Source organism: Amphiura filiformis, chromosome 4 (genome assembly GCF_039555335.1).
Source record: "Amphiura filiformis chromosome 4, Afil_fr2py, whole genome shotgun sequence".
NCBI lineage: Eukaryota > Metazoa > Echinodermata > Ophiuroidea > Amphilepidida > Amphiuridae > Amphiura > Amphiura filiformis.
In genome coordinates, this window is record NC_092631.1 from 60,089,620 (window position 1) to 60,109,003 (window position 19,384).

At 36.6% G+C, this 19,384-nt stretch overlaps 1 protein-coding gene across 1 annotated transcript in view; it reads left to right on the forward strand.

The window, feature by feature from the left end:
• Positions 1 to 5,374: 5,374 nt before the first annotated feature.
• LOC140150287 (fibrocystin-L-like) overlaps positions 5,375 to 19,384 on the forward strand; it is a 119,621-nt gene continuing 105,611 nt past the window's right edge. Inside the window, exons 1-8 of the mRNA XM_072172293.1 lie at positions 5,375 to 5,438; positions 11,319 to 11,460; positions 11,679 to 11,784; positions 12,319 to 12,376; positions 12,598 to 12,700; positions 16,245 to 16,298; positions 16,767 to 16,843; positions 18,382 to 18,495. Of these exons, the coding sequence (XP_072028394.1) occupies positions 5,375 to 5,438; positions 11,319 to 11,460; positions 11,679 to 11,784; positions 12,319 to 12,376; positions 12,598 to 12,700; positions 16,245 to 16,298; positions 16,767 to 16,843; positions 18,382 to 18,495 (718 nt within the window). The remainder of the gene's footprint in view (positions 5,439 to 11,318; positions 11,461 to 11,678; positions 11,785 to 12,318; positions 12,377 to 12,597; positions 12,701 to 16,244; positions 16,299 to 16,766; positions 16,844 to 18,381; positions 18,496 to 19,384) is intronic.

Here is a 19,384-nt window from a genome sequence, read left to right on the forward strand (position 1 = left end):
TTATTTGCCTCTCTCTACCCAGGGGTGAAATGGGGAGCTGTTATGAATATTGTCCATTGAGCGGCGCCCAAAGGTATGAGCATGCCTTGGGCATCGCATGGCAGCTGACATATTCTAACGACAACGGAATAAATATAAAGCGCTTTGGTACATTTGCACATGTGAATACCAATTTTTTTTTTATTTATTAAAAATTGATATTTTTGAAATTTAACAGTCCTCGAAGTAAATTGTATAAATCTAATTATATAACATTAAAAGAAACAAATTTATTCCATGTACTTATATGTACTTATATGTACTTATAAAGTGTATGTAGCTCGGATGAAAAGCCGTCCATCGTATGGAATTTTGACCTTATGTTATAGATATACTATGTTCCCAAAACACCAAAAACAATTTGGTCTTTTTGGAATAAAAATGTACATCTTGAATATGAAATGTCAAAATTTTCAATTCATGGTCGTCTTTTCATCCCAGCTACATACACTTTATTTTAGTACATATCATTAGATTTATAAAGTTTACTTCGAGGAATGATAAATATCAAAATTGTAAAAAATATAACATTTTAATAATTTGCCATAAAATTTGAATTATATCGCGAATTAAAAAAACAAATCAAAATTATTTGATACCAGAAGGACATTCCTCGTATTCAGAATGCAACTCGATATGTCTGATGTGCACTCAGGTCCCACAAAAAATACAGTGCAGACGTTGTTATCCAATTCCTTAATAATATCCAAATTATCTGAATATCCAAATATCTGAAATAACATTTTAATAATATCCAAATTATCTGAATATCCACAATATACTTAGTAATATCCAAATTATCTGAAATATCCAAATTATTATATTTAAAATATCCAAAAATTACCCTAGTTAGCCACAGTCAAATACAAATTAGCCATAATAATTTCCAAATACCTGAAATATCAGATTATCCTAACTACCCTTCATAGCCAAATGAAGGGTAAACAATGTATATTATCTGAGGGGGAGGGAATAAGTATACGCTCAAATACTAGAAATACTAATTGTTGGATATGCTTTTACGACGGAAGTTCATAACAACTAGTGAGTCTTTAGCGGGTTCGCCGTCGGACAAGTTTAGAACTGTCAAGCTTTCGTCTGGAGTAGCTCTGACCTCTTCAGGACAAACCTAAGAATGAGACTGATAGCTCTGAAAAGAGCCGTTCACTGAAGACTGTCCCTTGTCAACAGAGAAGAAGCAGACCTCACATATCTGCTAATGAAAAAGAGTTTGGGGGCTCTGAAAAGAACCGTTCACTGAAGACTGTCCCTCTTCAAGTTCAAGTTAAAGTTCAAGTTTGGTACGGTTAAACACCCCAGGTGGGGAAAATAAACCGGATTTTTCAATAGAGAACAAGCAGACCTCGCCTATCTGTTTAATCTGTTAACACATTCAAAGGTCCAGAAAAAATAATGAGGTGTCATTGGAGCTGGAATCAAGGAGGTATTTAATATTACTTCTCTTTTCGCCAAACGGCAAGAGTTTCTAGAATGCTGCTAAAATAAGAAAACTTTTAAGGCTAATTTATTGTACATTCTAGGGAAGCGTGGTTACCTTTTTTAAATAGCCGAGTGAGAGGGTTTTCAATGAAATATTTTTGGTGTCAAAATTGAAGCATCCTATGTATAAAAGAATATATGAATATTTACTGCACATCATATATAACGATTCGTGATACCCAATTGTGGCACATTTGATGTCGTTTAAGAGGCAGAGAATTTTATTTCAATTTTATATAGGCCAAAATATTGCCAGTACACGTAGGTGCCAGTAGAATTATAGTTGCTCAAACTCCAAATACAAAAACCATTTAATGTTTTCCGCATCTGCCTGTTTCTCTAATTTTACCTCTTTTTTCAATTTTTTTTTAATAGCGCTATTAGCGCGGCATAGGCCGAATGCCGATTTTTTAATTCTCGCAGAGTAACCATGGTAACCGTGCACGTTCTAGGATTTTTTCGCTATATCTACTGAAGATAGCAGTTAGAATCTCATCCCGATTCATTGCATCTTTCTACTCTAGAAGTAATGTTTTACATTATTTTCTCTAAATTGTTACTTCATCATGTAGCAGCGATTTTTTCTTTCTAATACATTAGTCCCGATCACAAAGTTTAAAGCGATATTACAGACTCATCACTTTCCACACCTGCCTGTTTCTCTATTTTTACCTCTTTTTATTTCTTTTGTTTAATAGCGCGGCATAGGCCGAATGCCGATTTTTTTTAATTCGCGCAGAGCAACCGTGCGAGTTTTAGGATTTTTTCGCTATATCTACTGAAGATAGCATTTAGAATCTCATCCCGATTCATTGCATCTTTCTACTCTAGAAGTAATGTTTTACATTATTTTCTCTAAATTTTACTTCATCATGTAGCGGCGAGTTTTTTCTTTCTAATACATCAGTCCCGATCAGAAAGTTTAAAGCGATATTACAGACTCATCACTTTCGGCATCTGCCTGTTTCTCTATTTTTACCTCTTCCCCCCCTTTTTTTTTAATAGCGCGGCATATAGGCCGAATGCCGATTTTTTTTATTCGCGCAGAGTAACCGTGCGAGTTTTAGGATTTATTTTCGCTATATCTACTGAAGATAGGCCTAGCATTTCGAATCTCATAGAGTCCCATATTATCGCCTATAGTCCTAAATTAAACCAAAACAAAATGTTGCAACATTTGAAATTTTAATTTGATCTTCAGAAGATAGCACACCAGTAACATGATTCTATAAAATATCGCTTATGGGTTCATATTCCACTAAATCCACCTGTGAAGCGGTTTCCGGTAAAAGTTTATCACGCCTATAGTCCCAAACTTTGCATACAAATTCTAGAAAATTGGTACAATATTAACAATTTTAGTGTTGAAAATCGTATTTTACTAGAACTTGTGAATGTGATCTCTACAAATTTGAAAAGAAAATGCGAAACTTTGAATGATATTTACGATTATGTGCGCATGAACAAACGAGGTCAGAACGCGGTTAGCAGTCGGATGTAAACACGGGAAAATGTGGCCTTTTTATATAGCACTAATTTTCTCAAAAATTAGTCGGACCTAAAATGTGTAGTCATTTTCAGAAATGTTATGCAGAATTTTGTTCTAGTTAAGATGATATCAAATATATATTTCAAAGTTGGACGTAACTCGACTTATGGCCAAAACGCGACCCCTATTTAGCACGTAAAGTCTCTGGAAAGCTTTTTTGTGGTATGTACCCTTTATCTCCTTCAGCAGACAAAAACGACAACCAACGGGCACTTATTTGAGCTATCTGCAGTTGATAGCAAAATCACACTAATCCGACAAACACCAAAATGACATAAAACAGATAGAGAAATGTAAAAGCTTGATTTCAAAGTTTGTTTTTCAAAGCTTGAGATATTTCAATTTTAACATTACCCATGTAAATCAATGCAGGATCTCTAAAGACACCGGCACCAGAATCGAGCAAATCATTGCGGCATGTCTCGCCACATTTTCTTTTAGTATAAAAATCGGCACTGGGCCGAATGCAAAGCTAAAAAAGACTGTTAAAATGACGAAGCTGACCAAAATTGCTATCTTCAGAAGATAGCAAGCACAAAAAAAAAATAATAAAAAATAATAATAGGGGGCCTATTAAAAAACAAAAACAAACATTGCCTAGCACTGATGATTCAGTATGGTGCGAAACGGCAAAACTGCATTGAACGGGGTTGCGGGCTCAGAGAAAAATCGGCATTAGGCCGACTGCATAGCTATAAAGAAATGTAAAAATGACGAAGCTGACCAAAATTTAAAACGACACTTATAAAGCAGAGATTATCATCTGTCTGTTTCTCTATTTTACCTCCTTCCCCCCCTTTTTTTAATAGCGCGACATATAGGCCGAATGCCGATTTTTTAAATTCGGGCAGAGTAACCGTGCGCGTTTTAGGATTTTTTCGCTATATCTACTAAAGATAGCATTTAGAATCTTATCCCGATTCATTGCATCTTTCTACTCTAGAAGTAATGTTTTACATTATTTTCTCTAAATTTTTACTTCATCATGTAGCGGCGAGTTTTTTCTTTCTAATACATCAGTCCCGATTAAAGCGATATTACAGATTCATCACTTTCCGCATCTGCCCTTTTTTTTTTATAATAGCGTGGCATATATGCCGAATGCCGATTTTTTTTATTCGCGCAGAGTAACGGCCCCTCCCTATCAAAAACAAATTAAAGCCTTAAAAATGAGTTTTCGCATAAATTTAACATTTTATTTTAAGATCCTAAACATTAGTCATATGAAATGCGTTTACGATCGAAACATTAAGGGGGTACTACACCCCTGGCCAATTTTGTGCCTAGTTTTGCATTTTTCTCAAAAATTATAGCGCACTGGTGACAAGTAAGATATGTATATTATAGGGGCAAAGACTACAACTACTGCACTGAAAATTCAGCAACTCAAGGCAAGTAGTTATTGATTTATTGATCAAATATTGGTTTTCCCTCATTTTTGACTGTAACTCCACATCTGTTTTCTGTGCTGAAATAAAATTTCCAGTGCAGTAGTTGTAGTCCTTGCCCTATAATATACATATCTTACTTGTCACCAATGCGCTATAATTTTGAGAAAAAATGCAAAAATAAAGGCACAAAATTTGGCAGAGTGTAGTATCTCCTAATTAAAATGTTTAAATGCTAGACATTTAGCTTTCTAAACACCAATCTGTCCTCGATTTCTAAACACTGTTTTTGACCTATAAGATTTTTTCCCAAACATTAGAATGCATAACCTGAAATTTGTTACAGCAAGTCGCTTGGTTGTCACAACATACGAAAAACACCTTAAAAATTGCATGTTTTTGGCCCTTATTTCCAAAATTTTGCCAAATTTTATAATCTGACTTTTATTGCCAGTTAGAACTAACTAAAGGATTAGGACATAACAACGTTTCATTTACAAAACAGGATAATATTTTCAAATCCCAAAACATTTAATGTTGTATTTTTCTGGAATCGAGATTAGTAGGCCTACTAATAGCATACCGTATTCAAGTTATAATATTTTTATTTACCAAACTCCCAAAGTTAAAACATTCAATTCCTAATTAAAAGATGTTATCAGGTCTAATGTATGAGATTGTAATCACAAGTGTTTTGAAGGATGTACGATTTCATAACAGACGATCGTGAGCACACAAATAGTATAAGACAAATAAAATGTTATTTTCTTATCTAATCTCTGTAGATGTATAGTATTTATTTAGTCCACGGAGTTGTCAATCTCTGTGCCCACCTGTGTATACTATCATAATGTAACCAGACATTCAAAGCGTCTATCACTATCAGGGAGCCATGGAAATGGCGTCCCTACCGACAGTAAGAATTGTCATTCTTCTAGCCCTATTGTTTCTGGAGATTTTGGGTAAGTTTTCTTGTTATTCTTCCATTTAAAGATTACCATAATACATTTCTTTCGTACATTTGAATCATTGAACTTTAAACTGAAATGTTGCTTCTTACGCGTGTTAATTTCATATGGTGACGATTTTATATTCTTATACAATAGCAACGTTTGTATACATTCAATTTTGTGTTTATTTGTACTCTTTCTTTGATCGTGATCGTTTTTCCAAGGAAAATTGTAATCATTATGAAGCATGAAGATTTGGTTATTTTGCAATAAATGTATGCAGTTGCATGCTGCAAAAAGCAAAGGTTTTTTAAATGAAATATATGTCAGAAAGATGAAAAAGAACATAAGGGAGACAAAGCGAGGCAGGGTGAGCTCTGGGGTGAGGTGGAGAGGAAACGAGAGGGAATGATACATGCTCGCGGAAATAACGGTTTAAAGGCTCTTCCTCCAGAGCCCTTCTAAAATAAGCGGATTTTGTTTTTTTAAAGAACCATTTTCAGCTTTGAGGAACCTTTACAAAGAAGTTTAGATTTTGGTTCAAGAACCCTCTTAATGATAAAGGTTCTTCGACAACAAAATTCTGAGAGGAGTCTACGATAATCCAAGAGAACTATATTGTGTAATGCATGGCCCGGTTCGTATTCGACGTCAGTCTATGTCAAAATATATTTAATATTATTCAACTAGTGAAATACCGTATAAGTGTGCTGTTTTTTGTGTCTTGAAATGAAAATATAATGGGTAATCTTGTCAAATAATGAGTTGAATATCTTGTCAATTTGAACAGTTACTTAACATGTTAAAATAAACCGGAAACAAATCATTTTGATAAGATAAGATTATCGGTTCAAAGCGATAATATACCTAATCAAAATGAACAGTATTATCAAAACGAATAGTACGGGATCAAAAATAAACGAGTACACTGCAAAAAGTATTTTACTCAACATTGAGTAAAAGGTCACAACTCAACAAATGAGTAAAAAAATACTCAACATTGAACTCATATAGGTCACAACTCAACAAATGAGTAAAAAAGTACTCAACATTGAGCTCATATTGATAAATGTTGAGTAGTTTTTACTTATTTGTTGAGTTGTGACCTATATGAGCTCAATGTTGAGTAATTTTTTACTCATTTGTTGAGTTGTGACCTTTTTACTCAATGTTGAGTAAAATTTTTTTGCAGTGTATGGATCATCTATTTAAAAAAAAAGGAATATTACGACATTAGAGCATATGTACGACACCGACGACACTGAACCGGGCCTAAATACAAAGTCACTTTCTGTCGTCGTTACCGACAGATAATAGTATCTGTTTGTCTGCTTCGAGATCAAAGGACTGATCGAGACGATAAAGATATTGTTTAAACTTATCTTGACCAAGCGTCTCGAACAAATCATGGTTACCATTGACTAAATCTATATGCCCCATTAATGTGACCGGAATAAATACTGACCTTTGAGAAACCAATTTGAATTTAAAAAAAAAAGAATTATAAACAATAAAAATTTCCAAAAATAAAAATTACAAAAACAAAAACAATAATTTATTATTAAAACAGCAGTAACAATGACGATAGTCAAAATAAAAGCAAAACAAGCAAGTATTAAAATGAAATCTTTTGTCCTCCATACAGAACCTTCTTAAAAATGGTTTTATAAAAAGCTCCAAAAGTTCTAAAGAACCTTTTTAATTTGTTGAAGAACCCTTTCCAACTTTACAGAACCTTAGAACACTTTTTGGTCAAAAAAAACCCCTCATAATTATGAGGGCTTTGGACAAAAAATCTAAGAGGGATCTGCAAAGAACCTAAAAGTGTTTTCTGAAAACCTGAAACGGTTTGTTAAAGAATAGCTATTCGGAGTCAAACGAATCTGTTTAGAACCATTTTGAGTGAGCGTTCCATAATGGACAAAAGTGGTTCTTTGTCAACCTTTGTTTTCTAATTATATCATCAAAGCTATTACTCATTTCAGCTGTAACAGTGAACAATCATGTATAGCGTTTAACGTGTTTAAAGAGAGCTGATCAGCGTCAGTGGCGTAGCCAGTGGGGGGGGGCCCCCCGCTCGTCATGGGCGTCGGTTCATGTAAGGCCGTCGGTAGACGGAAGGCGTTGTTGAAAAAAAAAATTGGGTTAACAATAGACTATTTTCCATCCAGGGGGACAGAAAAATGAGGAGAATTGTAACGAAAATGATGAAAAATTGACAATTGCACATAAAAAATATGTGTTTTTATGTTAGTAGCGCCTCTTATCCTTTTTTTTTTTTTTTTTTGCTCTTCACTTTTTCAAACCATGCTAAAAAAATTTGGGTCAACAAATCACAACTTCCGTCGGTAAAAAATATTTCCGTCGGTACATTTACAAGTTGTGCCCCCTCGGTTCCAAAATCCTGGCTACGCCACTGATCAGCGTTTCTCTTTTAATTCAGGTTCCGGTGTCCACGCCTACCCTAGAGTAAATCAAATCAACCCACGAAGAGGGAGTACTCGGGGAGCAACAAGAATTGTAATTGAAGGAACAGGTACGTAGACGATTGAGAATTTTTTTTTTTTATCGTGGTTGAGGAAATATGATTTAAAAGGGGTCGATTCTGCGATTTAACAATAAGGAACGCAGGCCCCTACAGCCTATTCCAGAAAAATACAACACTAATTACTTGGGACTAAAAATATTATCCTGTTTTACCAAATGAAAAAAATCCTAATCTGAATTCCTTAGTTCTAACTGGCATAAAAGTCAAATTTTGATATTTGAAAAATGTTTGGTAAATGTTTGGAAATAATCTTACTTTTATTGGCAGTTAGAACTAAAGGATTAAGATTTAGCTATGTTTCATTTGGCAAAACAGGGTAGTAGTATTTTAATCAAAAAAAAAAGTTCTGTATTTTTATGGAATAGGGAGTAGTCCTTGTTAAGAGTGTTATACCAACTCATCGCGCCTTCTACGGCAGTTCTTGTAGCCTATAAAAGGAAACAGTCAGATGTGATGGGTTGCCAGTCTCATGAAACCACTGGTGTTGTGGTGAAACGTACATTACTCGTTGACTGCCGATAAAACGCCCAATAAAGACTTAGTCACCGGACCGCGCCGGCCAGTTAAAGTACATGCCCTATCACACCACTCCACACCATACATAAATTCTCCCAGTCACATTTCCCAAATATGAAATTAAAAAAAGTCAAATTTTAATTTACTTCTTTTAAAGTTTGGCAGAGGCGGGGTTCGAACTCACGGCGCAACGCTTAGTACTCTATGGGCCTAGCGCCTTAGACCACTCGGCCACTTGTCTTATTGTTATTCATCTGAAACTTATTTAAAAATATAATCGCAACTTCAACATAGGCCTACCACGTGACAAGCAAAGGCAGAAAACATATTATATTTTGGAATTTTATCTGCTTAAAACATTAATGTGTATTATAATAGAGCTACCATTATTTATATTGTTGAATTCTCAAGCGCATAGAGACAATTAATACGAGCGTCCTATGATACATACACAATACATAAAATCGATTTTGATCTTCGGCATTACTCGGTGACCTCCGATAAAACGCCCAATAACGCCGGTCAGTTAAAAAAAATGCTTAAGTACATGCCCTATTGAGATAAGCAATCCTTTTGTGATATGTCCATTCATCCATATAATAATATCCATATAATAATAGCAATCAGATTTTTGGATGGATGTTTACACAGTGATTGGAGAAGAAGCTATGTAAATAATCAAAAGTACATGTCTACAAATTGACAAGGACAACTCCTTTTGTCAAAATTCACCTATTGCTCAGTATGTTAATTAATCCGATTAATTACGTAATTTCGCCAGCGTATGATATATCAGTACTAATAATAATATGTAGGCCCAAGGAGGTTAGATATAGAAAGAAGAGGAAATAGATTACGTATCGCATATTGGTCCTTTGTGCCTATTACTTAGAGTTTCCGGGAGGAAGAAAAAAAAAGGAAGGATGGGGGGAGGAGAGAGAGGGAGAGGAGACCGATGGAGTCAGAGGGCTCTAAATTACATAGGCGTAGATCGGGGGGGATAAATGCCACAATATTTTGCCAGGGGATGGTCAATATAATTACCCCCAATATTGACGCCTGTGTATTGGTTTGTGTCGAAATTAACCTCATATTTGGCCATTTTATAGCCACAAAATGCCATTTTAGCGCTTTGCGCGAATTTATTCCACTTTTGTCCCATATTTCACCAGTTTAGTTTCAATAGGCCTATGCTAAAATTTTCGCGCGCATTTGTACCATAAGGTTCACTGTACTGGGTACTTTTAAAAAATCCTAACCTAACCTAAAACATAACTTTAACCCTTAGATTGGAGCTCTACTAGAAGTAAAAATATAGATAGTGAACGAATTTAGTATTTCTATATCTATGTGAGAATGATACAATAGAGGCCCTGCATGAAATTATTGATTGGCTCCAAACAAAGGTTTTCAACCGGTGTCCTTCACCGTAGTTATGGCGGAGTGCAGTCCATTCAATCAAATGTTGTCATCAACCTATTTGATCGTAGTGCAGGATTATGTGTGTGAGACGAACTGTCACGGTAGATTGCAATCATGCTGTTGTTGAATGCATTTGAGTAGTCCGCCATATTTACGGGATGATACGTCGCATGCAAGGCCTCTATATGACATGATGAACATAGTCATTGATGCATCAGTTTTAAAATAGACTAGGCGGTTACCCATATTTGGCGGTTCTCGGCTGGGCGCGGTTAACAGGCTGATGGTGACATGCCCATACGACAGTTTTTCCTAAGTTGACCTCAGATGACCCCTGGCGACCCCAAAATAACCTTCCAAAAATTTGCCGCTAAATGTTGACTGTACCCACAAGTTACATCCCCATATGACAGTTTTAGTAATTTGACCTCAGATGACCCCAGGGTGACATTGGATGACCCCAAAATGACCTAAACTTATAACTCTAAATGTTGACTGTACCCACAAGTTTCATGCCCATATGACAGTTTTTAGTAATTTGACCTCAGATGACCCCAGGGAGGGGACCCCGTGGTCAGATGACTTAACGAACATAAACATCTTCTTGCCAGCACAGAACTATACCCACCCACCGAGTTTGCGCCCCGTACGACCTAGTTTCATGCCCATATGACAGTTTTTAGTCATTTGACCTCAAATGACCCCTGGGAGGGGCCCCGGGTCGGATGACTTAACGAACATAAACTTCTTCTTGCCAGGACAGAACTACACCCACCCACCGAGTTTGAGCCTCGTACGACCTAGTTTCATGCCCATATGACAGTTTTAGTCATTTGACCTCAAATGACCCCTGGGAGGGGGGCCCAGGGGTCGGATGACTTAACGAACATAAACTTCTTCTTGCCAGGACAGAGCTACACCCACCCACCGAGTTTGAGCCCCGTACGACCTACGACGGCCTCACATAGCAGTCACAGACAAAACCTAAATCTACAGAATTACTCGTCGATACTCGAAAGAGCTCAAAATAAATAACTTAGAAAATTTTCTTGATGTCCTTTAACATGTTTTCATAGTTAACCATCGTTAGCCATGGAAATCTATCATGAGAACTGACCGGTGACTAAGTCCGATTTATTGGGACGTTTATCGGCAGTCAACGAGTAATGAACTAAAAAAATGTGAGTCTGACGTCTTCATTTTACTAGAAATTGTTCGAAAAGAACATAATCTGTTGAAATTAACATTAGAAATGAACTTGTTCAAAGAGCACAGTGCCTATTATACGGTTGTCAAAGTCTAGGCAAGTCTTCATTCAAAATTATTCACATGAGTATCCGAATTGTAATTAAAATATGTTAACATACGAATGCTAGTTATTAATTTCAATTGATTTGGCTTTTCAGAATTTTCACCAGATCCTTTCAGCTTTGGGGAAGGTAATGAAAATAAGGGCAACAAAGTATTCTTACGCAATGCTACAGCTACGATAGAATGTGATGTGTTACCATACTGGTCCAATGTTGAGAGAATAACATGTGACACTAGGTATGTATAATAGCCTATATCAAGTAAGATGAAAATGAAATATCTATAAAAAATATAATTAAGAATTGATACATGAAACGCACTTGCAATATTCAAGTTCAACCTGGGATGAATATGCGTTACTTTTAATACATTTTAATGTAAATGATGAGAACAGAACCCCACTTCATTATTATAGTGTCAACCTTTTCAAATGTTTCATACTTATTACCCTTTAGGTCTGCCACTGTTGGAAAATACACGATACTTTTATTCGTTGACGGCACAGAAATAACAAAACTTGGTGGTCGGTACTGCAACAATGAAAACCATTGTACATTTGAGGTAAAACAATAATTAGGACTAAAATGTTGATTATAAGCAGATGATGATGATGATGATGATGATGATGATGATGATGATGATGATGATGATGATGATGATGATGATGATGATGATGAAGATGATAGTAATAGTAATAATAATTGATGAACGATTAGTCGGTTTATCAATCAATCAATAAATAAATATAAACATCAATCTATCAATCCATTTATATCCTGAAATAGTGTATTTTGTGTTTAGCACGTGCCTGATTGGGTAAATTACTTGGTGGTCATTACTGTAACAATGAAAACCATTATAAATTTGAGGTAAAACAATAATTAGGCCTAAAACATGAATAATGAACGATCAATCAGTTGATTGATCAATCAACATATCAATCAATCGATTGGTAAATCAATAAATCAATTAGTCAATCAATCAATCAATCGATTAATGATCAATTAATCAATCAATGGATATCCTGAAGCAGTGTATACTAAGTAGAGATGATGACAAAATAAACACTTTTCTATTTTCCTTTTTATGTTTCAGTATAGTGATAGTCGTACCCCAACTATTGACACTGTAAACCCGACCTCAGGAACCCCAGGTTTGTGTTCGTTATTCTGTCAAACATAATAGGCTACTAAGTTATCTACGTTTTATATTTGCGACTTTCTTCATAAAGAGAGAAAAAATAAAAGTACGGACGTTATGTAAAGATTACGCTCAATATTATCAAACAATATGTAAAACCTCTTAAAGTGGATCACGCTACATTTCACAAAAAATACACTAAAATCGTTGAACATATGTCTCATTTTATTAAAGGAACTTTGGTTGATATTCGTGGCAAGCTGTACACCGACCTGGTAGCAAGAACTCAACAAGAAGATGCTGATGATATTGATGATAACTCACCAGAAATACAACGGTAATGAAATAGCTCCCACATTAATGGAAATGGTGTCAGATTTATATGATCAGGAATTATCCTCAATTATCTTTTTCCAGTCAAATTCAATATTTTTCTTCTTTTTTTTCTTTCTCTCCTTCTTTCTTTGGTTCTCTTTTGTTTTTGGTTCATTTCCCTTTTTTATTTCCCTTTTATTCACCAACAACTTATGGCCATACAAAGAAACAAGTGTAAAACTTTCAGCCAATCAAATGCTAGCGTTGCCCGCACTTTATCAACAGCTTGTATGAAAACAGCTCGTAGGCCAGTAAAGCTGATTTTATATTTCGGAAGTTTGTGTTAGTTTCGCCATCAGGAATTTCATCACCTATTTATCAAGGTAGTAGCCTAGCAGGGCACCGGTAACTGTAATGTATAAATCGATGAACTTTTTCTCTTAAGATTCATTTCCTGCGGGAATAAAAGCTTGCCTAGACTACTAGAGTTTCTCAACTTTCCTGGTCACACGCAGCGATAAGGCTGCATAATTCGGCAGCCCATGGGCTACATACCACATTACAAATTCTTTGCTCTAGAACTCGAGCCAAGAATTTGCTTACCGATAGCTTCACATTCTAGGCTAGAGACCATTGCATTCAAAATCTAGTCGGATTCGCTGAAGCATGACACCGTGCAAAGCAATGGAAGTTCAGAAGTATAAAACACTGTAACACAGCCGATCACGACAGGTGATTGCATCAAAAACGTTGTTAAAATTACAGTTCAGCAAAATTTTAGACTGTCCAAAATACGCAAATCTTGCTCAAAAGATACAGTTGACTCATCGAAATAACATCTGGTGTAAAAAATTGCACCGCTGTCCAACCGAAAAACCATAGTAAAGTACCGTACTTTAGCATCGAATGCGTAACTATCGTGTGCAAATTCGAAGCTAGAGTTCTCGAGGAACTGCCAGCATGCCTTCAGTTCTATCCTACATAACGTCATAATGTTATAATAAAGATACTGACTACTGAGTTACAGTTGCTGGAACTACATACTACATTAGTCCATTTCATCCGGGCATTTCGAGGCCTTCTCTTTCCTATTCTCTCGGTGAGTCGGTCGGGGTTGTTCCATCTATTGCACTTACCCACTTCTCACGTTTTTATCAAAGGGTTGTTACACTCGCAAAGTCTCTATTTGGTACAGGGCCTCTAGTTCAAGTTAATTAATTTTTCTTACATGTTGTCGTTGACCTCTGTGACTCGGTCCAATGTATGAGACCATTGGCGTTATAACGCTGTTGGGTTACCGTCACGGAGAATCGTTGAGAGAATATTCTGCTTCTGCTCGGTTTTTGGCTGGGCTCTTAATAGAGCATTAAAGCCAGGCATGTGCAGGGGGTTGAGAAATTCTAGATGAAATTTGTGCAGCGTTTCTTAAAGGTTTCAATACTTGGTGAGCTAGTGATTGAGTCTGGAAGTGTATTCCACTCTTTTATGGTGTGAGTGACTATTCCAGGGGATTGTTCATGGTTATTTTTAACAAATGTCGCTGCATTCCTTTGTATTTTTTCGAGTTTATTGGTGTGTGTTTTGGTGTATGGATCCCATACAACCGAAGCGTACTCCACATGGAGTTTTATAATGTCCCAGAGCTGTGTACGCTGATTTTTCCTTTGGTGGAACAGTTGTATCTATAGGTTTCTCCTCATGAGACCAAGAACAAGACTGGCTTTGGAACTAACATGTGATATTTGCATATCCCAATCCATGTCACTCTGAAAGTGCACCCGAGGTAGGGGTGGGATGTAACAACTTAAAGTTTTTGTCTGCAAAGTACCGGGAATGACAGATCTACTACACGAGGTTTTGATGATTGCCGCTCTGCGCAGATTGCTTTGATGCATAATCGGCCAATCAGATTACCTGTCTGTTATGATTTTCAGATGATTGAATTAGCCAATCAAAACCACACTTCTGTGTTTATGCTGTGTACACTGTCAAAATGTAAACAGGTAGGCTGTTCTTTTCTGCCAGCAAGTGCAGATGGTATGAATATTAAAAATGCGGGTATTTATCATGATATTTTTGCTCTGTATATGTTATGCTGACTTGGAGGCCTCCTGCTTAGTTGTAAACCACATAACCAAGTAATCTATATTAACCCTAACAGTACCAGGTACTACAAAATGCTACTTGATGAAAATGCGTTGTTCGTGCATGCATCCCACGTGGTGTGATGACGCACTCGCCCAAGTGATATATAGGCACGGTTTCGCTGGCCAGCAAAGCCCAACACCCATGGCAAAGTGTCGCCGACCCAGTGCTTGGCATATGAGGGGTCTCGGGTTTGAATCCCACCCAGAGCAAACAACTTCTTTCTTTGTTTTCTCTCTTTATTCCTTTCTTCTTTCCTTTCCCTTTCCGTCGCCAAAAAGCCCGTAGGCTGTTAGGTTTAGGTTACCACTATCGAAACTCAATATAGATATAGGCTTGCTTAAGGGATCTGGAATGAGTGTTTTGAGTGTTTCGACAGTATTTTTTGTGGGACATGCGAGCACATCAGACATCCAATTGCATTCTGAATCGAAGAATGTCTTTCTGATATCAAATAATTTTCATTTTTGAAATTCACGATATAATACAAATTTTATGACAAATTATTAAAATTTGATATTTTCACATTTTGATATATAACAGTCCTCGAAGTAAATTTTATAAATCTAATGACATATTCTTAAAGTGTATGTAGCTGGGAGGAAAAGCTGACGATCAATTGAAAATTTTGACCTTTCATGTTGAAGATATGGATTTTTTTCCCCAAAAGACCTAATTTTTTCATAATTCTTCAATACAAAAGGTCAAAATTTTCAATTGATCGTCGGCTTTTCATCCCACCTACATACACTTTAAGTATAAATCATCAGATTTATCAAATTTACTTCGAGTACTGTTAAATATCAAAAATATCAATTTTTAATCATTTGCCATAAAATGTGTATTACATTGCGAATTTAAAAAATCAAAATTATTTGATATCAGAAGGACATTCTTCGTATTCAGAATGCAATTCGATATGTCTGATGTGCTCTAATGTCCCACAATAAATACTGTCAAAACGTTCATACCCCACTCCTTAACCCTACAATGTAATAGTACCAGGTACTACAAAATACTACTTGATATATGCGCTGTTCGTGCGTGCATCCCACGTGGTGTGATGACGCAATCGCCCAGGCACGGTTTCACTGGCCAGCGAAGCCCAACACCCATGGCAAAGTGTCGCCCACCCAGTGCTTGGCATGCGAGGGGTCTCGGGTGTGAATCCCACCCAGTTTTTTATATTTAGTGTAAAGTGCTTATTTTGATTCATGCAAGAAGCACTGTCAAACATCAGTTGCTGACAGTATGACATGAAACTGTTTACACAGTAGCCTAACCAGCTTTTTAGCATGAGGGGCAAAGCCAAATTTTTGCTCCATTTCTGTGGGGGAAATTCCCCCTCCCCGCTCCCTCTTTTCTCCGCCACTATGTTTACAAATAAATAACCAATTAATAATCAATCAATTTTATTTCAGAGTGTATTGGGGAACATATATCTGTGATCTGACAGATCCTGAAACAGATGACCTGTAAGTATTTAAAATGCAATGAAATATAGATAATAATCATCAGTAAAAGTAGACTAGGGCTGGTCAACATTTTCAAGACCAAAGGCCACTCTCATTTTGTTTCCCTTGGAAATTCCTCCTTGAGAGCAGCACTTTGTCATCAGAGTAATAGGATATCGAGGATTTTGCAAAACTGTTTCAAGTAGTTACAACAATATAATACAGAAACATACACGTAACAAATCAGCTTTCAAAACAAGTGTATGTGGTAACAGCCAGTGAGCCCACATGCAATAGGGTTTAGCTACTTTTATGACAGTGCTTTTGTCATTTCTCAGTGAGGGGCTTCTCGGGCTGTGTGGGACGTGAGATATCGCCAGCTGACAGTGGATTGACCACACATGGTAAAAGTAAATACAGAATACCTCAAGTGCAATTCATGTGTTATCCAGTAATTACCTAACACTGCATTTTTATTTTACTATATAGATATGGCATTACTCTTGACAATGATGGCAGCTCCAACTGGGGTAACATGATTGTCAAGCCCAAAGGAACTTTCATTGGTAAGCCATTTGGTTGAATGCATTGGGCTAATTCCTGTTGATACTCATACACCCCCTATGGAAGACATCTCAATCATATCCTCCATAATTGTCTTGTTTTATTTTATTTTTTTGATGTTGAATTTCATTGTATTTTGTTGTTTTTTATTATGGAAATAAAGATTCATTCATTCATTCATTCATTCATTCATTCATTCATTCATTCATTATCTTAATCTCCCACGTAGGATGTGAAGATTTATAAAATAATGGAATCACACATTCAGATAACCCCATTTGAAATTCACACTCCCTACATCTCTTGTTGTGCGTACTGCTAGTGCGTGGGTCTACGTATACAACGTGATACATACGCGCACCTCTATGAGCGTGTTACGCGTTATCATTCAACACTCATGATGACGTGGTGTCATCTACAGCCTGATAGACGACACCCAAAATCATGCGATTGTCCAATCAGATTATGTGTCTACATAATAGACCACTCCCACTGACTAAGAATAAGGTCATGTCTTCCATAGGGGGTGTATTGGATTTCAACCGGAGTAGCCCATTAGATTAGGTTAGACTTTGAGTCTGGATTATGAATAGCCTAGTGCATACTGTGGTAAATCCACCATGCACTGGATTGTCATGCATAGAGACTAAAAAGGTGCACCTCCTACATTTATCAGCAAAGCCCAAAATTGAATGATAATGGGCTATTCCATTTAAAATCCATACTCCTCTGTAGAAGATTTTGGAAATATCTCCCACAGGGGTAGTATTAATTTCAAATGGAATGAATAGGCAGCTCTATTTGAAACTTACCCTCCCTCTGTAGAAGATTCAGGTTGAATCTTTCTCAGAAGGTGTATGAATTTCAAATGGAACTGCCTAATCTTCCTTTTAGCGTGTCCACAGCACAAGATTAAGTGTGTTTCAGCCAGTGCTGCACACATTTTTCAGCATTCTCATTGTAAACTGCTAAGTCAGCAGTTGTGCATGTTTGCTCCAGTTGAGGGCAACACAGTAGGTAATCCATTGTTTGTGGTTCTGTTCCACAATCGCAGGTTACATCTGTATTCTTTCGATATCCCCATTTGCTGAGGTTGACTTTACATCTAGACAGCAGACCTAAACCTATTGAGGCATTTCCATCAACCCAACTTGCATCTGCACCAGGTGGTAGTTCTTTGCCAACAGGAATATTTAACTGCCTAATGTGTTCATTCCATTTAAAAATTCATACTCCCCTCTGGAAGATATTTCTATAATCTTCTACGTACGGGGGAGGGAGTGTGGATTTTAAGTGGAATATCATAATTTGAGTGTTAAGCTTGAATGTTACAAAGTTTAGTGCTTGTAGCACTTAGCTCAATTAATACATTACACACATAATACCTAAGCACAGTGTTAATGTTATTCAGATCAAAAAGCAAATGTGAACTGCAATTTTGTTTGAATGTCTTGGCTAGATTGAGCTCTCCTTCCTGGTAAGAGCCTACGTCATCATATACATCTTTGGCATCTCTTCACAATATTTGTTTAATTCACAGAATCACAGCAGTTCAGTTTTCTCATATCTGGAGAGTATGGACGTTGTTACAATGAGCCCCAGTCACTGTGTGTCAGTGGACAGAACAAGATTTACAACTATCAAACACATGCAGGTAAGCTACATGTATAAGACACATGGTTCGTAAAAAAAGTAAATAGAACCTTGGGAAATATGCAAAAAATGAGAAGCGCAGAACATAACATGTATGCAGCATTTGAAACAAGAGTATTGTAAGGTTTGATATTTGTGCCTGGCTGCCTTTGGCTCTATACCACTGCAGTGCAAGGAAATTATACAAGGCCCTTTCCCTAACACCCAGGCCATACACAACAATACAGCACAAAGGGACAGCAAGACCATGCATCCCACATGATCCGATTGTGCAATCCTTCCAAACTACATATGCACGAAACCGTTGGGCGGGCAGCGATCTGCTGGTTGGCACCCGAGGGGTCAGTGAGTCAAATCCTGGGTGGAGAAAACAACTTTGCTCTTCATCATCTTTATCCCTTCCTTCTTCCCTTCCACTTAAGCAAAAAGCAGATAGGGAGTTGGGGTTAATGGAAATAAGGCCAAAAAAAAGGTTTGTCTCAAAGCTCGCGCGCGCGTTTGTAAAATCGCGCAATTTGAAGAAAAAGAAATGCTGAAATTTTGTTTATTTCAAAAATTCGGCAAAAATCAGATTTTTTTCTCAAAATACCATAAAAATAAAATAGAAACACAAGCAACAAATATGTTCACGGATGCAGTAATGTGTGTGCGTAATGCATTTAACACAGAAGTATTTTCAACTCACTCGTGATTGGTTAATATTTCCGTTAAGTAGCAAGGTTGTGCATTCGCATTGTATATTGAAATACAGGCCTTGCCGTCTAGATTTTATAGGCGAGTGGTTAATGACTTGCTAGCATGATTCTAGGTGAGTGGTAGAATTTTCACAAAAAACACTTATTTGGGTATAATCAAGCAGAGCGTTGGTCTTTTAAACGATATTTATGTAA